Source organism: Gopherus evgoodei, chromosome 4 (genome assembly GCF_007399415.2).
Source record: "Gopherus evgoodei ecotype Sinaloan lineage chromosome 4, rGopEvg1_v1.p, whole genome shotgun sequence".
In the NCBI taxonomy this organism is placed as follows: Eukaryota; Metazoa; Chordata; order Testudines; family Testudinidae; genus Gopherus; species Gopherus evgoodei.
Window position 1 is genome coordinate 124,946,686 of NC_044325.1, and position 15,364 is coordinate 124,962,049.

A 15,364-nucleotide genomic window follows, 5' to 3' on the forward strand; every position below is an offset into this window, starting at 1 on the left:
TCATTTCCTTTCTCATACTGAGTAGAAGCTTGTTATGCAAAGATTCTCATTGGTCAAAGGTAGAGCTCCTTGATGTGAGTTATGGTCTCAGATTCTGGGTTTTCTATAACTTGTCTTGGAGACTTATGACAATATTTACCTATCCTTAGAATTAGAGAGTTTTCCCCTCAAAACTAACCTAACCTGGAATGGTGGTCGAAGCATGAACGGGACATACAAATGTTTAGCATATCTGGATGTAAATACCTTTCAACACTGGCTACAACAGTGCCATGCAAATGCCTGTTCTCACTTTCAGGTGACATTGTAAATAAGAAGCAGGCAGCATTATCGCCTGTAAATATAAACAAACTTGTTTGTCTTAGTGATTAGCTGAACAAGAAGTAGGACTGAGTGGATTTGTAGGCTCTGAAGTTTTACTCTGTTTTGTTTTTGAGTGAAGCCATGTAAAATCAATTTTACATTTGTAAGTTGCACTTTCACAATGAAGAAGAGATTGCAGTACAGTACTTGTATGAGGTGAATTGAAAAATACGGTTTTATCTTTTACAGTGCAAATATCTGTAATAAAATAATAACATGAAATGAGTACTATACACTTTGTATTCTGTATTGTGACTGAAATCAATATATTGTTGAAAATATCAAAAAATATTGAAGTAAATGGTGTTCTATTGTTGTTAAATCTGCAATTAATTGCAATTATTTTTTTATCTCACAATTATTTTTTTAATTGTTTGACAGACATGCTAGTTTGCCAATGAAAATGTTACGTGTGACTGTGTCAAAAGCCTTACTAAAATCTATATCATATCTACTGTGTCACCTCATCTTCTAGGCTGGTTACACTTCAAAGAAGGACATTAGGTTGAGTTTGCGTGATTTCTACTTGACAAATCTGTGTTGGCTGTTACTTATTGTTGGCAATGGGGATTGAACTATACCTCTGATTTTAACAGTATGAGCTTCTACTGCCAGAATTAAAAGTCCCAGATATAGATTGGGGACGCGTCAGTTGGAAGCAACAGAGGAGGAGAAGGACCTTGGTGTATTGGTAGATCACAGGGTGACTATGAGCCGCCAATGTGATATGGCCACTAAAAAAGCTAATGCAGGTTTAGGATGCATTAGGCAAGGTATTTCCAGCAAAGATAAGGAGGTGTTAGTACCGTTATATAAGGCACTGGTGAGACCCCACCTGGAATACTGTGTGCAGTTCTGGTCTCCCATGTTTAAGAAGGATGAATTCAAACTGGAACAGGTTCAGAGACGGGCTACTAGGATGATCCGAGGAATGGAAAACCTGCCTTATAAAAGGAGACTCAAAGAGCTTGGTTTGTTTAGTCTAGCCAAAAGAAGGCTGAGGGGGATATGCTTACTCTTTATAAATATATCAGAGGGATGAATATTAGGGAGGGAGAGGAATTATTTAAGCTTAGTACCAATGTAGGCACAAGAACGAATGGGTATAAACTGGACACTAGGAAGTTTAGACTTGAAATTAGACGAAGGTTTCTAACCATTAGAGAAGTGAAGTTCTGGAACAGCCTTCCAAGGGGAGTAGTGGGGGCAAATGACATATCTGGCTTTAAGACTAAGCTTGATAAGTTTATGGAAGGGATGGTATGATGGGTGAGCCTAATTTTGGCAATTGATCTTTGATTATCGCCAGATAAGTATGCCCAGTGGTTGGTGATGGGATGTTGGATGGGATGGGATCTGAGTTACTGCAGAGAATTCTTTCCTGAGTGCTGGCTGGTGAGTCTTGCCCACATGCTCAGGGTTTGGCTGGTGAGTCTTGCCCACATGCTCAGGGTTTAGCTGATCGCCATATTTGGGGTCGGGAAGGAATTTTCCTCCCGGGCAGATTGGCAGAGGCCCTGGAGGTTTTTCACCTTCCCCTGCAGCGTGGGGCGTGGGTCACTTGCTGGTGGATTCTCTGCAGCTTGAGGTCTTCAGACCACAATTTGAAGACTTCAATAACTCAGGCATAGGTTAGGGGTTTGTTATAGAAGTGGATGGGTAGGGTTCTGTGGCCTGCTTTGTGCAGGGGGTCAGACTAGATGATCACATTGGTCCCTTCTGACCCTAGAATCTATGAATCTATGAATCTGTGTAGCCTGAAGCCAGTAGCAGACTCTTAAATCTCAATACGGTCAAGTCACTACAGTAATCCAGAGAAGCATAGGGTATATTTAATATTTATAATATCTTCAGACTTATACACTGACTACAGACCTTATTTGTTTCCTCTTTCAGTGTATACCTCACTTTTCTCACCTGCCAAAGACAGTGCATCTGGCATAAATGGGACAGAGAAATCATACTCTGGTGACTGAGTTCATCTTGTTGGGATTCACAGACAATGTGAAGCTGCAGGTCACTCTCTTTGTAGTGTTTCTGTTGATCTACTTGCTGATCCTAATGGGGAACCTCACCTTGGTCACCTTAATCAGGATTGACTCCCGACTTCACACCCCTATGTACTTTTTCATCAGCAACTTGGCCCTCTTAGATGTCGGCTACTCCACCATCATAATTCCCAACACGCTGATGACCTTTGCAGAAAGGAGCAAGGTCATTTCATTCACTGGATGCACTGTGCAGTTTTTCTTCTTCTGCATCGCCATCTCTTGCGAATGCTGGCTGTTGAGTGTGATGGCGTATGATCGCTTTATGGCTATCTGCAGCCCATTGCTCTACACTATCATCATGTCCAAGCGGTTCTGCGTTCTGTTGGTGCTGGGATCGTACTTTATGAGCTGTCTGAATTCAATGGTGCAAACTGCATTTATATTCCGTTTGTCCTTCTGTGATGCTTATATTAATCATTTCTTCTGCGATTTGCCCCCTCTTATGAAGTTATCCTGCTCTGACACCCGCATCATAGACATTGTTCATTTCACCTGTGCAACGATGCTGGTATCAACTACCATCCTGATTATCCTCATCTCCTATATATACATTGTGGTCACTATCCTAAGGATCAACTCTGCTAAGGACCAACGCAAAGCCTTCTCCACCTGCGCCTCCCACCTGACAGCTGTCACCATCTTCTACGGAACAGGCTCTTTCATGTATTTACGGCCTAGTTCAAAGTCTTCCATGGATCAGGACAAAATCATCTCTGTGTTTTATACCCTGGTGATCCCCATGGTGAACCCCCTGATCTACAGCCTGAGGAATAAAGAAGTCAAAGAGGCCTTCAGGAGGATAAGAGAGAGGAAGGTTTTTTCTCTGTAAATGTAAATATTGGATATGGTTTTAATTCAATAGAGGAAATAAAAGGCAGGGAGTGATTTCTCTGGATTGTAGCTTGATTTCTGTGAATAACCAAATGTGCACACCTTCCATGAAAATGAGCAAAGGAAGGCATATTTTCTCAGGGCCACTGACTGGAGGGGAGAGGGGCAGGCAAGGGAGGCAGACCACGGGCTTTGGTGACTTAAAAGGGCCCAGGGCTCCCAGGGCCGCTGCTGCTGCCAGGGTATTACCGGCAGAAAGCTCCCTGCCACTTTTAAGTCACAGTAGCGGTGCAGTGCGGTGTGTTAGCAGTGGGGGGAAGCCCTGGGCTTTCCAGTGCTCCCTGCCACTTTAAATTACAGTGATTTAATCATTGGCCAGGTCAGCAGCAGAGTGGGGCACCCAGAGCTGCGAATGGGTGTGGTGTAGGTGCAAAAGGGGCAGCGGTAATCACCACTGGAGCCCCAGGCAGCACAGGCCAGGCAGCGCTCAAGGCATCTCGGGGGGGGGGCACTAGCCCCCAGCCCCTCTGCTTCTGCCTGAGGCCCTGCCCCTTCCGGGGGCCTGGAGCCTCCCTTACACAGAGTTTCCTCTGGGGCCCAGCAATTCTGTCAACGGCCCTGGATTTTCCAAAGAGCTGGGCACCCAACAACCACCAAGAAGGGCACCCCAGGGAGTACGCAGATGGTCACAGCAGATCAGCTCCCAGTCAGGGACCAGTTTGTGCTAAGGGCACATTGCATTCCCCAGGTGCTCAAAAGTCGTGAGTCAAATCCTAAAATTGAGAGTGTTTGAAAAAAGCATTTTTTTTATTTTTTTTTTTTAAATCTCTCTCTACATCTTGAACCTTTGAGTCCTTTCAACTACTTAATATTTGGGTGAACTCTCATCGTGTGTACAGGCTTTTCCTTCCAGGATTTGAGTTACAGAAAAGGACTTGTCCCAATGAGCCAAGCTGAAGCATTTTAAACCCACTTTTATAATGCCAGGCCATTCTGTGCTACCTTCTACCTACACGGCAATAACCCTTTTCGTATCATGGACGTCCACATGTAATTTATACTTGATGGTTGCTTGGTTGCCTAAAAGATTGACTGTGGTTTGTTTCACTAAAGTTTCTAAGGGAAACCTTCCAATTAAGCCTCATAATATGAAATAATTTACTTCCACAGAGCTATACAGCTGAGAATTTGGCCTAGTATACACATCTAGAGCTGAAATTTGTTTAGGTAGTTGATTTCTTCTTAGAGGAGACAGACTGCTTTGTAGACAGCTGTCAGTTCTTCCTGGATTATTGGGTACTCACTCCACTTTGGCTGGAGTGGGCTTGAGGTTAGTCAAGGTTTTATTAAATAGCACTTCCTTATCAATTCTTCTGTGATGTGCCCCCCTAGCCTGAAGCTGACCTGCTCTGACACTCACATTGCAGTCATTGTTCATTTCACCTGTGCCGCTATGGCTGTAACGTCTCCTCTCCTGATCATTCTCATCTCTTACATGCACATTGTGGTCACTCTTCTAAAGATCAATCTCATGAAGGGCAGGAGCAAAGCCTTCTCCACCTGCACCTCCCAACTGATGGCCATCACCATCCTCTATGGAACAGGCTCTTTTTCCATGAAGTACTTTGAGCTGGGCTGTGAATATATAAAAGACAGGATCACCTCTGTGTTTTACACCCTTGTGATCCACATGCTGAACTCTTGGATCTACAGCCTGAGGAACCAGGAAGTGAAAAAAATGGAGTCCTGTGGCACCTTAAAGACTAACAAATTTATTTGGGCATAAGCTGATGAAGTGGGTTCCAGCTCACGAAAGCTTATGCCCAAATAAATGTATTAGTGTTTAAAGTGTCACAGGACTCCGGTTGTGTTTGCTGAAGCAGATTAATATGGCTACCCCTGTGAGCAGAGGTGAAAGAGGTCTTTGGAGAATGACAGGAAAGAAGGTTTTTCCTCGGTGTAAATGTTAGACATGGTGTTTAATCAATAAATGGGAGCGAGAAAGAGAAGAGAGTTTTCTGTTTCGTTATCTTTATGGGAATAACCAGGTATGTTTCTTTCATTAAAAAAAAAAAAACCTATTGCCCAGATTTTTCCAAAAAGCTCTGTATCTAATAGCTAACTTTTCAGAACCCAAACAAGAGAGTAGCTTTTCCAAAGGTCTCTGCTCCCACTTAGGGACCGAAATTATTCATTTGGGACCTGCACTATTTATCTCAGTGTTGGGTGCTGACCACTGCTATAACTCGGGCTTCCTAACTGCAGTGTCTAACTGAAAGCCCAGCACCTCTGAACATCTGCCTCCAATTATAGGTGCTGCTGGACACGTTGTACTATCTGTCCCGAAATGTACACTCAAAGCTTTCTCCTCTTTTGAGGTGTATTGCCAGTTTGGAAAGATTTCCCATTTTACCAGACTAGAGCTCTTAAAAATAAAGGTCCCAGTTCTGGAAAGCCCTTAGGTATGTGCTTGCACCCATCTCTATCTAGTGAATCCATTAAGTATATGCTTGACATTGATCACATGATTAAATCCCATTGAATTCTGGGGGATTTAAGCACACTCTAAATGATTTCCAGAATAGAAATATTTGCCTAAAATGGGAGCAGAATCTTTAAAAAACAAAACAACAACAACAAAAATAAACAAAACAAAAAAAACCACAGCCAACCATTTGAAACATTTGATCCTCTGACTTAAAGAAAGAATCACAACAACAGCGGACTTAGATCAGGCCTGATCAGTAATTACCCTAGCAGAACCCATGTCACATAGCAAATGACCAATTCCAAGAGACGTGTTGACTGGATGATGGCCAGGCCTCACTCTGTGTCCAGCTTGGCTCCTGCTTGGCTCCTGCAACCTTCCATCCATCCATCTATGTATCTATCTATCTATCTATCTTAGTTTTAGAGTGTTAGCCAATATCATATACAATATTATATATAATATTATTATGTTTATAAAAGTATGAATTGTATTCATCTTAAGATCTTCCAAAACTATTTTTACATATGTTACGCTATTTAGCCAAGGGGAGATGTGAACTATTGTAATCTCAGAGAACAAGAACAAGGCAAATAATTTTGCTAACACCTCACTAACGTGCATTTTATAACAAGTTTTTACTGGTAGAGGATACTTCTAAGGTTTACCAACTTCTCAAAGATAGTGGTCAAGGCATAGATAATAAACTAGTTATACATATTGTCCTGTTTACTTTCCAGTCTGTGCAAGCCTAGCAAAACTTTCCAAAACATGTCAAAGGGTAAGAGAGAAAAAAGTCCTCAACTCTAGTATAGATAGAGGCAGAGTGAAGCTGAGATTTAAAGGCAGTCTGACCTCTGCACTGTTACCATGCAGATGGGTTGGTAATATATGTAGTCTTTCTTTCTCTGTTGTACCTAATTTATCTGTTACTAATAATCTTTTATTCCTAAAAGTTGATTAAGCCTAGCCATTTGGCATTACTGAATTCAGTCGATCCTGTAACACATGGTAATGATTTAGGGCTGGACCCAGAGTGCCTTACAAGCCAAGTGCAGAACTCCCACTGATTTCACTGATGAAAATCAAGCCCTTAAAGGGGGTTGGGGAGAGGGGAATTCTCTGAGCTGAGACTTGCTGAGTGCTGTCTAGCAGTTGAATGGTTTTCAGCAATAGTTCAGAGGAACGTTTTCCTGCACCCATCATCAGCTATGATGAGAGCTGAATAAGTATGTTAGCGTACAGCTACACTGCAAAGAAAAACTCACAGCACAGAGCCTCTGAGCCTGGATCAACTGAATTGAGCAGGTGGGGCTAAAAATAGAGGCGTAGATATACAGGCTCAGGCTGGAGCCCAGGTTCTGAGACCTTTCGCTCTTACCAGGTTACACAGCTCAGGCTCCAGCCTGAGCCCGAACTTCCACACCACTCTTTTTAGCCCCGCAGTCCGAGCCTTGTGAGCCTGAGTCAAATGACTCCAGGTCTTTTATTGCAGATTAGAGACTCTGAGTTACCCATTCCTTGCTAGCTAGCTTTCCTAGTGTTGTAGCTGGGATTTCCAGGAAAGATTGGATGATGATTATAATCATATTAATTATCTAGCTCTTACATTGCACTTTTCATCTCTAGATTTCAAAGTTCATTTTTTCTATACCTCCATGCCCCTACCGCAACATATGCATAATAACACTTAGAACTCGTATATGAGTTCCAACATAGATCTCAAAGTGCTTTACAATGAGTGGTGTGGAGGAAAGTGAATAAGGAAAAGTTATTTACTTGTTCCCATAATCTAAGAACTAGAGCCACCAAATGATATTAATAGGCAGCAGGTTTAAAACAAATAAAAAGAAGTTCTTCTTCACACAGCGCACAGTCAACCTGTGGAACTCCTTGCCTGAGGAGGTTGTGAAGGCTAAGATTATAAGAGGGTTTAAAAGAGAACTGGATAAATTCATGGAGGTTAAGTTCATTGATGGGTATTAGCTAGGATGGGTAAGGAACGGTGTCCCTAGCCTCTGTTTGTCAGAGGGTGTAGATGGATGGCAGGAGAGAAATCACTTGATCATTACCTGTTAGCTTCACTCCCTCTGGGGCACCTGGCGTTGGCCACTGTCGGTAGACAGGATACTGGGCTGGATGGACCTTTGATCTGACCCAGTATAGCCATTCTTATGTTCTTAAAGGCATGTGAGCACAATTTCCCCCATTTTAGGCACAGGGAGGTGAAGTGTCTTGCCCATGGTCAGCAAAAAGCCAGTGGGAGAGCTGGGAACAGAAACCAGGTCCACTAATTCCCAGTTCTCTGTTCTGTCCGGTTGCTAATAGATATGTGCCCACATCAATTTTTTCCACGAGATTCATAGAGTCTAAGACCAGAAGGGACAATTGTGATCATCTAGACTGATCTCCTGTATAACACAGACCAGAGAACTTCCCAAAATAATTCCTGGACCATACCCTTTGGAATTAATAACACTTCTTAGGAGTGGCATACATGACCCCTTTTTGTCACTTGCAACAGACAATCAAAGGACTAAATAAAAACCATCCTCTTCTCCGATGACTACAAAATCATTGACTGTAGCTAGGCAGATGGTGTGCTACAGCCACTGCCTAGCATCTCATTGCTTCCTTGTACTCCTCCATCTGTCAGATTGCACCCCCTTGTTGTCTATTGTCTTGTACTTAAATTGTAAGCTTTTGTAGGCAGGAACTCATAGACTCATAGACTTTAGGGTCAGAAGGGACCAATATGATCATGTAGTCTGACCTCCTGCACAAAGCAGGCCACAGAACCCTACCCATCCACTTCTATAACAAACCCCTAACCTATGTCCGAGTTATTGAAGTATTCAAATTGTGGTTTGAAGACCTCAAGCTGCAGAGAATCCACTAGCAAGTGACCCATGCCCCACGCATGTGGGCAAGACTCACCAGCCAGCACTCAAGAAAGAATTCTCTGCAGTAACTCAGATCCCATCCTATCCAACATCCCATCACAGACCACTGGGCATACTTATCTGCTGATAATCAAAGATCAGTTGCCAAAATTAAGCTATCCCATCATACCATCCCCTTCTATAAACTTATCAAGCTTAATCTTAAAGCCAGGATATGTCATTTGCCCCCACTACTCCCCTGGAAGGCTGTTCCAAAACTTCAACTCCTCTAATGGTTAGAAACCTTCGTCTAATTTCAAGTCTAAACTTCCTAGTGTCCCAGTTTATACTCATTTGTTCTTGTGTCTACCTTGGTAACTAAGCTTAAATATTCCTCTCCCTCCCTAATATATCCCTCTGATATATTATAAAGAGCAAGCATATCCCCCCTCAGCCTCCTTTTGGCTAGGCTAAACAAGCCAAGCTCTTTGAGTCTCCTTTCATAAGGCAGGTTTTCCATTCCTCTGATCATCCCAGTAGCCCGTCTCTGAACCTGTTCCAGTTTGAATTCATCCTTCTTAAACATGGGACACCAGAACTGCACACAGTATTCCAGATGAGGTTTTCACCAGTGCCTTATATAGCGGTACTAAACACCTCCTTATCTTTGCTGGAAATACCTCCCCTGATGCATCCTAAAACTGCATAGCCTTTTAATGGCCATATCCACATTGGCGGCTCATAGTCATTCCTGTGATCAACACAATACTCCAAGGTCCTTCTCCTCCTCTGTGCTTCCAACTGATGTGTCCCCAATGTATATCTAAAATTCTATTATTAATGCCTAAGTGCATGACCTTGCACTTTCACTATTAAATTTCATCCTATTACCATTACTCCAGTTTACAAGGTCATCCAGATCTTCCTGTATGATATCCCGGTTCTTCTCTGTGTTAGCAATACCCCACAACTTTGTGTCATCTGCAAACTTTATTAGCACGTTCCCGCTTTTTGTGCCATGGTCATAATAAAAAGGTTAAATAAGATTGGTCCCAAAACTGATCCTTGAGGAACTCCACAAGTAACTCCTTGCAGCCTGACAGTTCACCCTTCAGTACAACCCGTTGAGTCTCTCCTTTAACCAATTCCTTATCCACCTTTCAGTTTTCATATTGATCCCCATTCTTTTCCAATTTAACTAATAATTCTTCATGTGGAAACCGTGTCAAATGCCCTACTGAAATCGAGGTAAATTAAATCTACTGCATTTCCTTTGTCTAAATAATCTGTCACCTTCTCAAAGAAGGAGATCAGGTTGGTTTGGCACGATCTACCTTTAGTAAAACCATGTTGTAACTTCTCCCAATTACCATTGACCTCAATTGTCCTTAAACTACTTTCTCCTTCAAATTTTTTCCAGATCTTACAATGCTACAGATGTAAACTAACAGGCCTACAGTTACTCGGATCACCATTTTTCCCTTTCTTAAAGATAGGAACTATGTTAGCAATTCTCCAGCCGAACGGTACAGCCTCTGAATTTACTGATTCATTACAAATTCTTGCTAATGGGCTTGCAGTTTCATGAGCCAGTTCCTTTAATATTCTTGGATGAAGATTATCTGGACCCTCCGATTTTGTCCCATTAAGCTGTTCAGGTTTGGCTTCTACCTCAGATGTGGTAATATCCACCTCCATATCCTCATTAACGATTGGCATCCTTCCATTATCCCTAAGCTCCTCATTAGCCTTATTAAAGATTGAGGCAAAGTACTTATTTAGATATTGGACAATGCCTAGATTATCCTTAACCTCCATTCCATCCTCAGTGTTTAGCTGTCCCACTTCTTCTTTCTTTGTTTTCTTCTTGTTTATATGGCTATAGAACCTTTTACTATTAGTTTTAATTCCCTTTGCAAGGTCCAACTCTACATGGCTTTTAGCCTTTCTCACTTTATCCCTACATGTTCTGACCTCACTAAGGTAGCTTTCCTTGCTAATCCCACCCTTCTTCCACTCCTTGTAGGCTTTTTGCATTTTCTTAATCACTTCTCTGAGATGCTTGCTCATCCAGCTTGGTCTACAACTCCTGCCTATGTTTTTTTCCCCCTTTATTGGGATGCAGGCTTCTGCAGCTGCAACTTAAAGTAATTCCAGGCCTCCTCCACATTTAGATCCACAAGTTCTTCAGTCCAATCCACTTCCCTAATTATTTCCTTAATTCTTTAAAGTTAGCCCTTGAGAAGTCAAAAACCCTAGTCCCAGATCTATTTTTGTTTATCCTTCCATTTAGTTTGAACTGAATTAGCTCATGATCACTTGAACCAAGGTTGTCCCCTACAACCATTTCTTCTATGAGGTCCTCACTACTCACCAAAACCAAATCTAAAATGGCATCCCTTCGTGTTGGTTCTTCAACTACATGGTGAAGAAATCCATCTGCTATCACATCCAGAAAAATCTGAGCCCTATTATCCTTGCTAGCACATGTCCTCCAGTCTATATCTGGGAAATTAAAGTCTCCCATGATCACACATTTCCCATTAGTGTTTCCTTCATTAAAAACATTAAAGAGGTCTCTATCCATATCCAAATCAGATCCCGGCAGTCTGTAGCACATCCCAAGCACTATCTCAGGGGAGGCTCTAGTAGCTTTCTTTCCGAGTGTGATTTTTGCCCAGACAGACTCTGTCTTGTCCATTCCATCACTTCTTATTTTTTTACAGTTAACCTCATCAATGATGTACAATGCTACTCCACCACCTTTGCCTTTATTTCTGTCTTTCCTAAACAGCACATAGCCTTCCATACCTGTACTCCAGTCATGACTACTATTCCACCATGTTTCTGTTATCCCTATACTATCCGGTTTCACTTCCTGCACCAGTAGCTCTAGTTCCTCCATTTTGTTACCTAGGCTTCTCGCATTAGTGTACAGACATCTTAATTTTTGCCGTTTGGCTTCACTGACATTCTTTACCCTGTTAGGTGCAGACATTCAACCACCAGCATCACCTGTTAGTCTGGTATCTACACTACCCTTCCTCCTTATGTCAATTCTTCTGTCCACTGCTGTATCCCCTCTTACTTTGTTTTCTTCCCTCTCAAGGTTAAATTCTGGCATGGAGATCTCCTGGACATCTCCCAACCATCTCCCCCAAATTCCTAGTTTAAAGCTCTCTTAATCAGTTGGATGAGCCTCCATCCTAGAAGTCTATTTCCCTCCTTACTCAGATGAAATCCATCCCAAGAGAACAGTCTTCTGTCCATAAATGCTTCCCAATGGCCGTACATCCCAAAGCCCTCCTTATAGCACCACTGCCTGAGCCATCTGTTGATCGCCATAATCTTGTCACACCTTTGTTGCCCTTCTGTAGGAACCGGCAGAATCCCACTGAAGATCACTTGAGCCTCGATTTCCTTAAGCGTCTTCCCCAGTCTGGCATAGTCTCCCTTGCTACATTCCAATGAAAATCTAGCCGTATCATTCGTTCCCACATGAAGGACAATCAACGGATTCTTTCCCACTCCCGCTAGGATTCTCTTCAGCCTCAGGTCGACATCCTGTATCTTAGCACCCGGCAGACAGCACGCCCTTCTGTTCTCCCGATCACCTCTAGTTACAGGCCTGTCTATTCTTCTCAGTAAGGAGTCCCCAGTCACGTAGACCTGCCTTTTCCTGGTGACAGTGTGATTCTCCGGTCTATCGCCTGCACCCACTGGCTGCAAGTCCTCTCGATTCCTATTCACCTTTGCAGTCCTCCTGGGGCTTATATGTGGTGTTGCCTCAATTGACTCCTCCCCTTCTCCTGTAGGACTAACAGCTCTTCTCTTTTTCCTTGCCCTCTCTCCTTCAGCCACCACCTGCTGTGCCCCGTCTTCATTTTCCAACTCTGCAAACCTGTTCCTGAGTTCTATTTCTCCTTCACTGGCCCGGCTTTTCATCTGCCTGGTTCTCTTAGTTACATGCTTTCACCATCCACTTTCCTCACCCAGCAGTCTCTCCTCAGAATTCTTTGGTCCTGCTTCCATCTGCACGTCTGAGCTTATCCCTTCAGCCCCCTCGTGTCTGTGCTCCATCATCTGCTCAAACCCCCTTCTAAACTCCATCAAAGTTTCCACCTGCATCTCCAGTCCTCGGATCTTTTCTTCCGTCAGCTCTGTCAGGTGGCACTTCATGCAGACAAAATTTTTTCAGGCACCCCTTCCAGGATCATGTACATGCAGCAGCTTCCACATCCAATCATCCTCATTGTGTCTTTCACTGCTGCCTCTGTATCAGTCATAGCCTTCCCACCTAAAGCCTGGTACTCCATGAAACACAACATAACACAAACTCCCAACAGGCACCGGAACACTGGCAGACCACCACCCACTACCTTTACTAGCCTGTCAGTTCCTCTGTCTTAGTCTCCGTCGCAACCTCCCCCTGTAAACTCCCTCTGAAACTCCCCTGTTTACAGCTCTGTGGGCTGGCTGGTGTGCTGCTGCAGCTGTCTGTTTAGTTGTTGTTCTGTTTTTGTACAGCATCTAGCACAATAGATTCTGGTTTATAATTAAGGTTCCTGGATGCTACCTAAATAACTGTAATAATAATAAATAGCTCATACGGCTGTTCTCATGTTGTCTAGAAGTGATCCTTCTGAAACAAAGTGGAGTCAAGTTGGGGAAATAGGTTGGGATAAACTTACATTGTCGTTGTCCATACTCTATCAGCTCCCCAGAAACAGAGCATATCACAGCCAAAGCTCCTGTTACCACCATAACTTTATAAATCAATCAATCAACCATTCAATCTACCCAGCTTCTTAAGTGGGCTCCCCCCACTGCAACATCTGAGCAAGGAATACATGACAGTAAAATAAATGATAAAATACCATTAAAAAAATCAGCAGTTTTGGGCTTGTTTTAGTTCCCTCACACCAATCAATTGATCATGTCTGAGGCTGTGTTAGAGCTAATGGAAGCAACTCTGGTGGTGTTGTATAGCTCCTAAGATCTTTTGCCTCCTTTTCCCCCTTGAGTTTAGAGGCTTTTGATGATGCCCAGAGGAAACTAGAGCGCCGTGTCTCAATTTCTGCTGCTGGAATTCTACAGCCTGGAAGAGCAGCAGGTTCTGCTTTTCCTGGTGTTCTCCCTGGTGTACGTGATAATCCTGACCTCCAACATCCCCATCCTGGCAGCCATCAGTGTTGATTGGAGCCTCCATACTCCCATGTGCTTCTAATTCTTTACTTTGTCCTTCTCGGAAACCTGCACCACTTTTGCTGTCATCCCCAAGCTGCTGGTGAATTTGCTGTCGGGAAACCAAGCGATTTCTTTCCTAGGATGCGCGGCTCAAATGTTCTGCTTCTTCATCTTTGGGGCCACAAATTGTTTTCTGCTGTGAGCCATGGCTTACGATCGCTAAGTGGCCATATGTAAGCCTCTGCAATACCCAGTTGTGATAACCAGGAGGGTTTGTGTTGAGCTGGTCGCCGTTTCATGTGCAGCTGGCTTTCTTATAGCGCTAGGCATCAGTTCCTTGTATTCAGTTTGCCCTTCTGCAGCCCAATGCCATCAGACATTTCTTCTGTGACATCTGGCCCGTTCTGAGGCTGGCATGCAGTGACCATCATATCGCTGGGATGGCCATTGTTTTTCTGTGTGCCTTTCTTTTACTAGGCCACTTCATGGGAATCATCCTTTCTTACATCTATATCCTCGCCCCATCCTGAAGATCCACTTTGCCCCAGGCAGGAGCAAGACCTTCTCCACCTGCACCTCCCATCTCATTGTTGTGATCACACACTTCGGCTGTGCTTTTTTTGTCTATTTAATACCCGAATCAACCTCTTGCCTAGATGAGGACACTTTCATTGCTTTGTCTTATACCTTCTTTAGCCTCATGTTGAATCCTGGGGTTTATAGTCTGAGAAACCAGGAAGTTAAATCAGCCCTAAGGAAAGTAACTGCCCACACATTTCTTTCTCCAAAAATGTGAAAAGTTGCAAATTTGGGCACTTCCAATATATCAATGAATTCTGCATGATGTCACTATTGTCCTTGGTATAGTCTTCAAAGCAGTGACCTTGTCTTTCTTTTTGTCTGAGCATTAAGAGCCCATATGGCTCAGTATAAATAATGGACAATAAAATAATATTGTTACCCCTTATTCTGAAACCAGTGTTGCCCCTCTGCCAATGTCTGGGGCCTTGCAGGTCAGCTTCCCGGTAGCAGTTAAATCTACGATGCAGAATCTGGCTGTATTCTGAGGGTAACTTGCTCTATTCATACATATATACCAGTCCTGAAATGAGATGGTCAAGCAACATGCAGAGCCATCTCTTATTCTAGGAATCTCATCCCAACACCGAAGCCCAGGGAGCAACTCTGCCTCAAGAATTATCTCTAATCAGAGGCCAAGGCAGACAGCAAACTCTCCTGCCACTCACACTACTCCCATTCCCCCTGAAGCTGCCTCTACAACCAAAGCTGTACTTTACCCAAATATGATAACACCGCATGTGCCCTCAAGAGTCAAAACTTGCTTGCACACTAAGAGGATGTTTATAGTGGCTCTTGAGGTGTAATTTCCAGCTAGGGTAGACATAACCCTTCTAGCTCTGATCAAGCTAGCATTCTAAAAACAGAAGCATAGCCATGGTGGTGCGAATGGCGGGACCGGTTAGCTACCCCAAGTATGATCTCATTTGAAACCCTCAGCATGGCAATCGATGATAAGCATTGGCTGTCGGGCTACGCGATCA

General features: G+C 43.3%; 1 protein-coding gene and 1 pseudogene across 1 annotated transcript; both read left to right on the forward strand.

Annotated features, from left to right (window-relative positions):
* Nucleotides 1-2,307: 2,307 nt before the first annotated feature.
* Nucleotides 2,308-3,243, forward strand: LOC115651571 (olfactory receptor 1019-like). The gene has a single exon (XM_030562641.1). It carries the CDS (start codon nucleotides 2,308-2,310, stop codon nucleotides 3,241-3,243), a length of 936 nt encoding a protein of 311 aa, XP_030418501.1.
* A 1,455-nt stretch (nucleotides 3,244-4,698) lies between these two features.
* LOC115651230 lies at nucleotides 4,699-14,598 on the forward strand (annotated as a pseudogene).
* The last annotated feature ends 766 nt before the right edge of the window (nucleotides 14,599-15,364 follow it).

Excerpts from the sequence above, each read along its gene's own strand:
- LOC115651571 (XM_030562641.1), top strand. The coding sequence starts at position 2,308 with ATGGGACAGAGAAATCATACTCTGGTGACTGAGTTCATCTTGTTGGGA.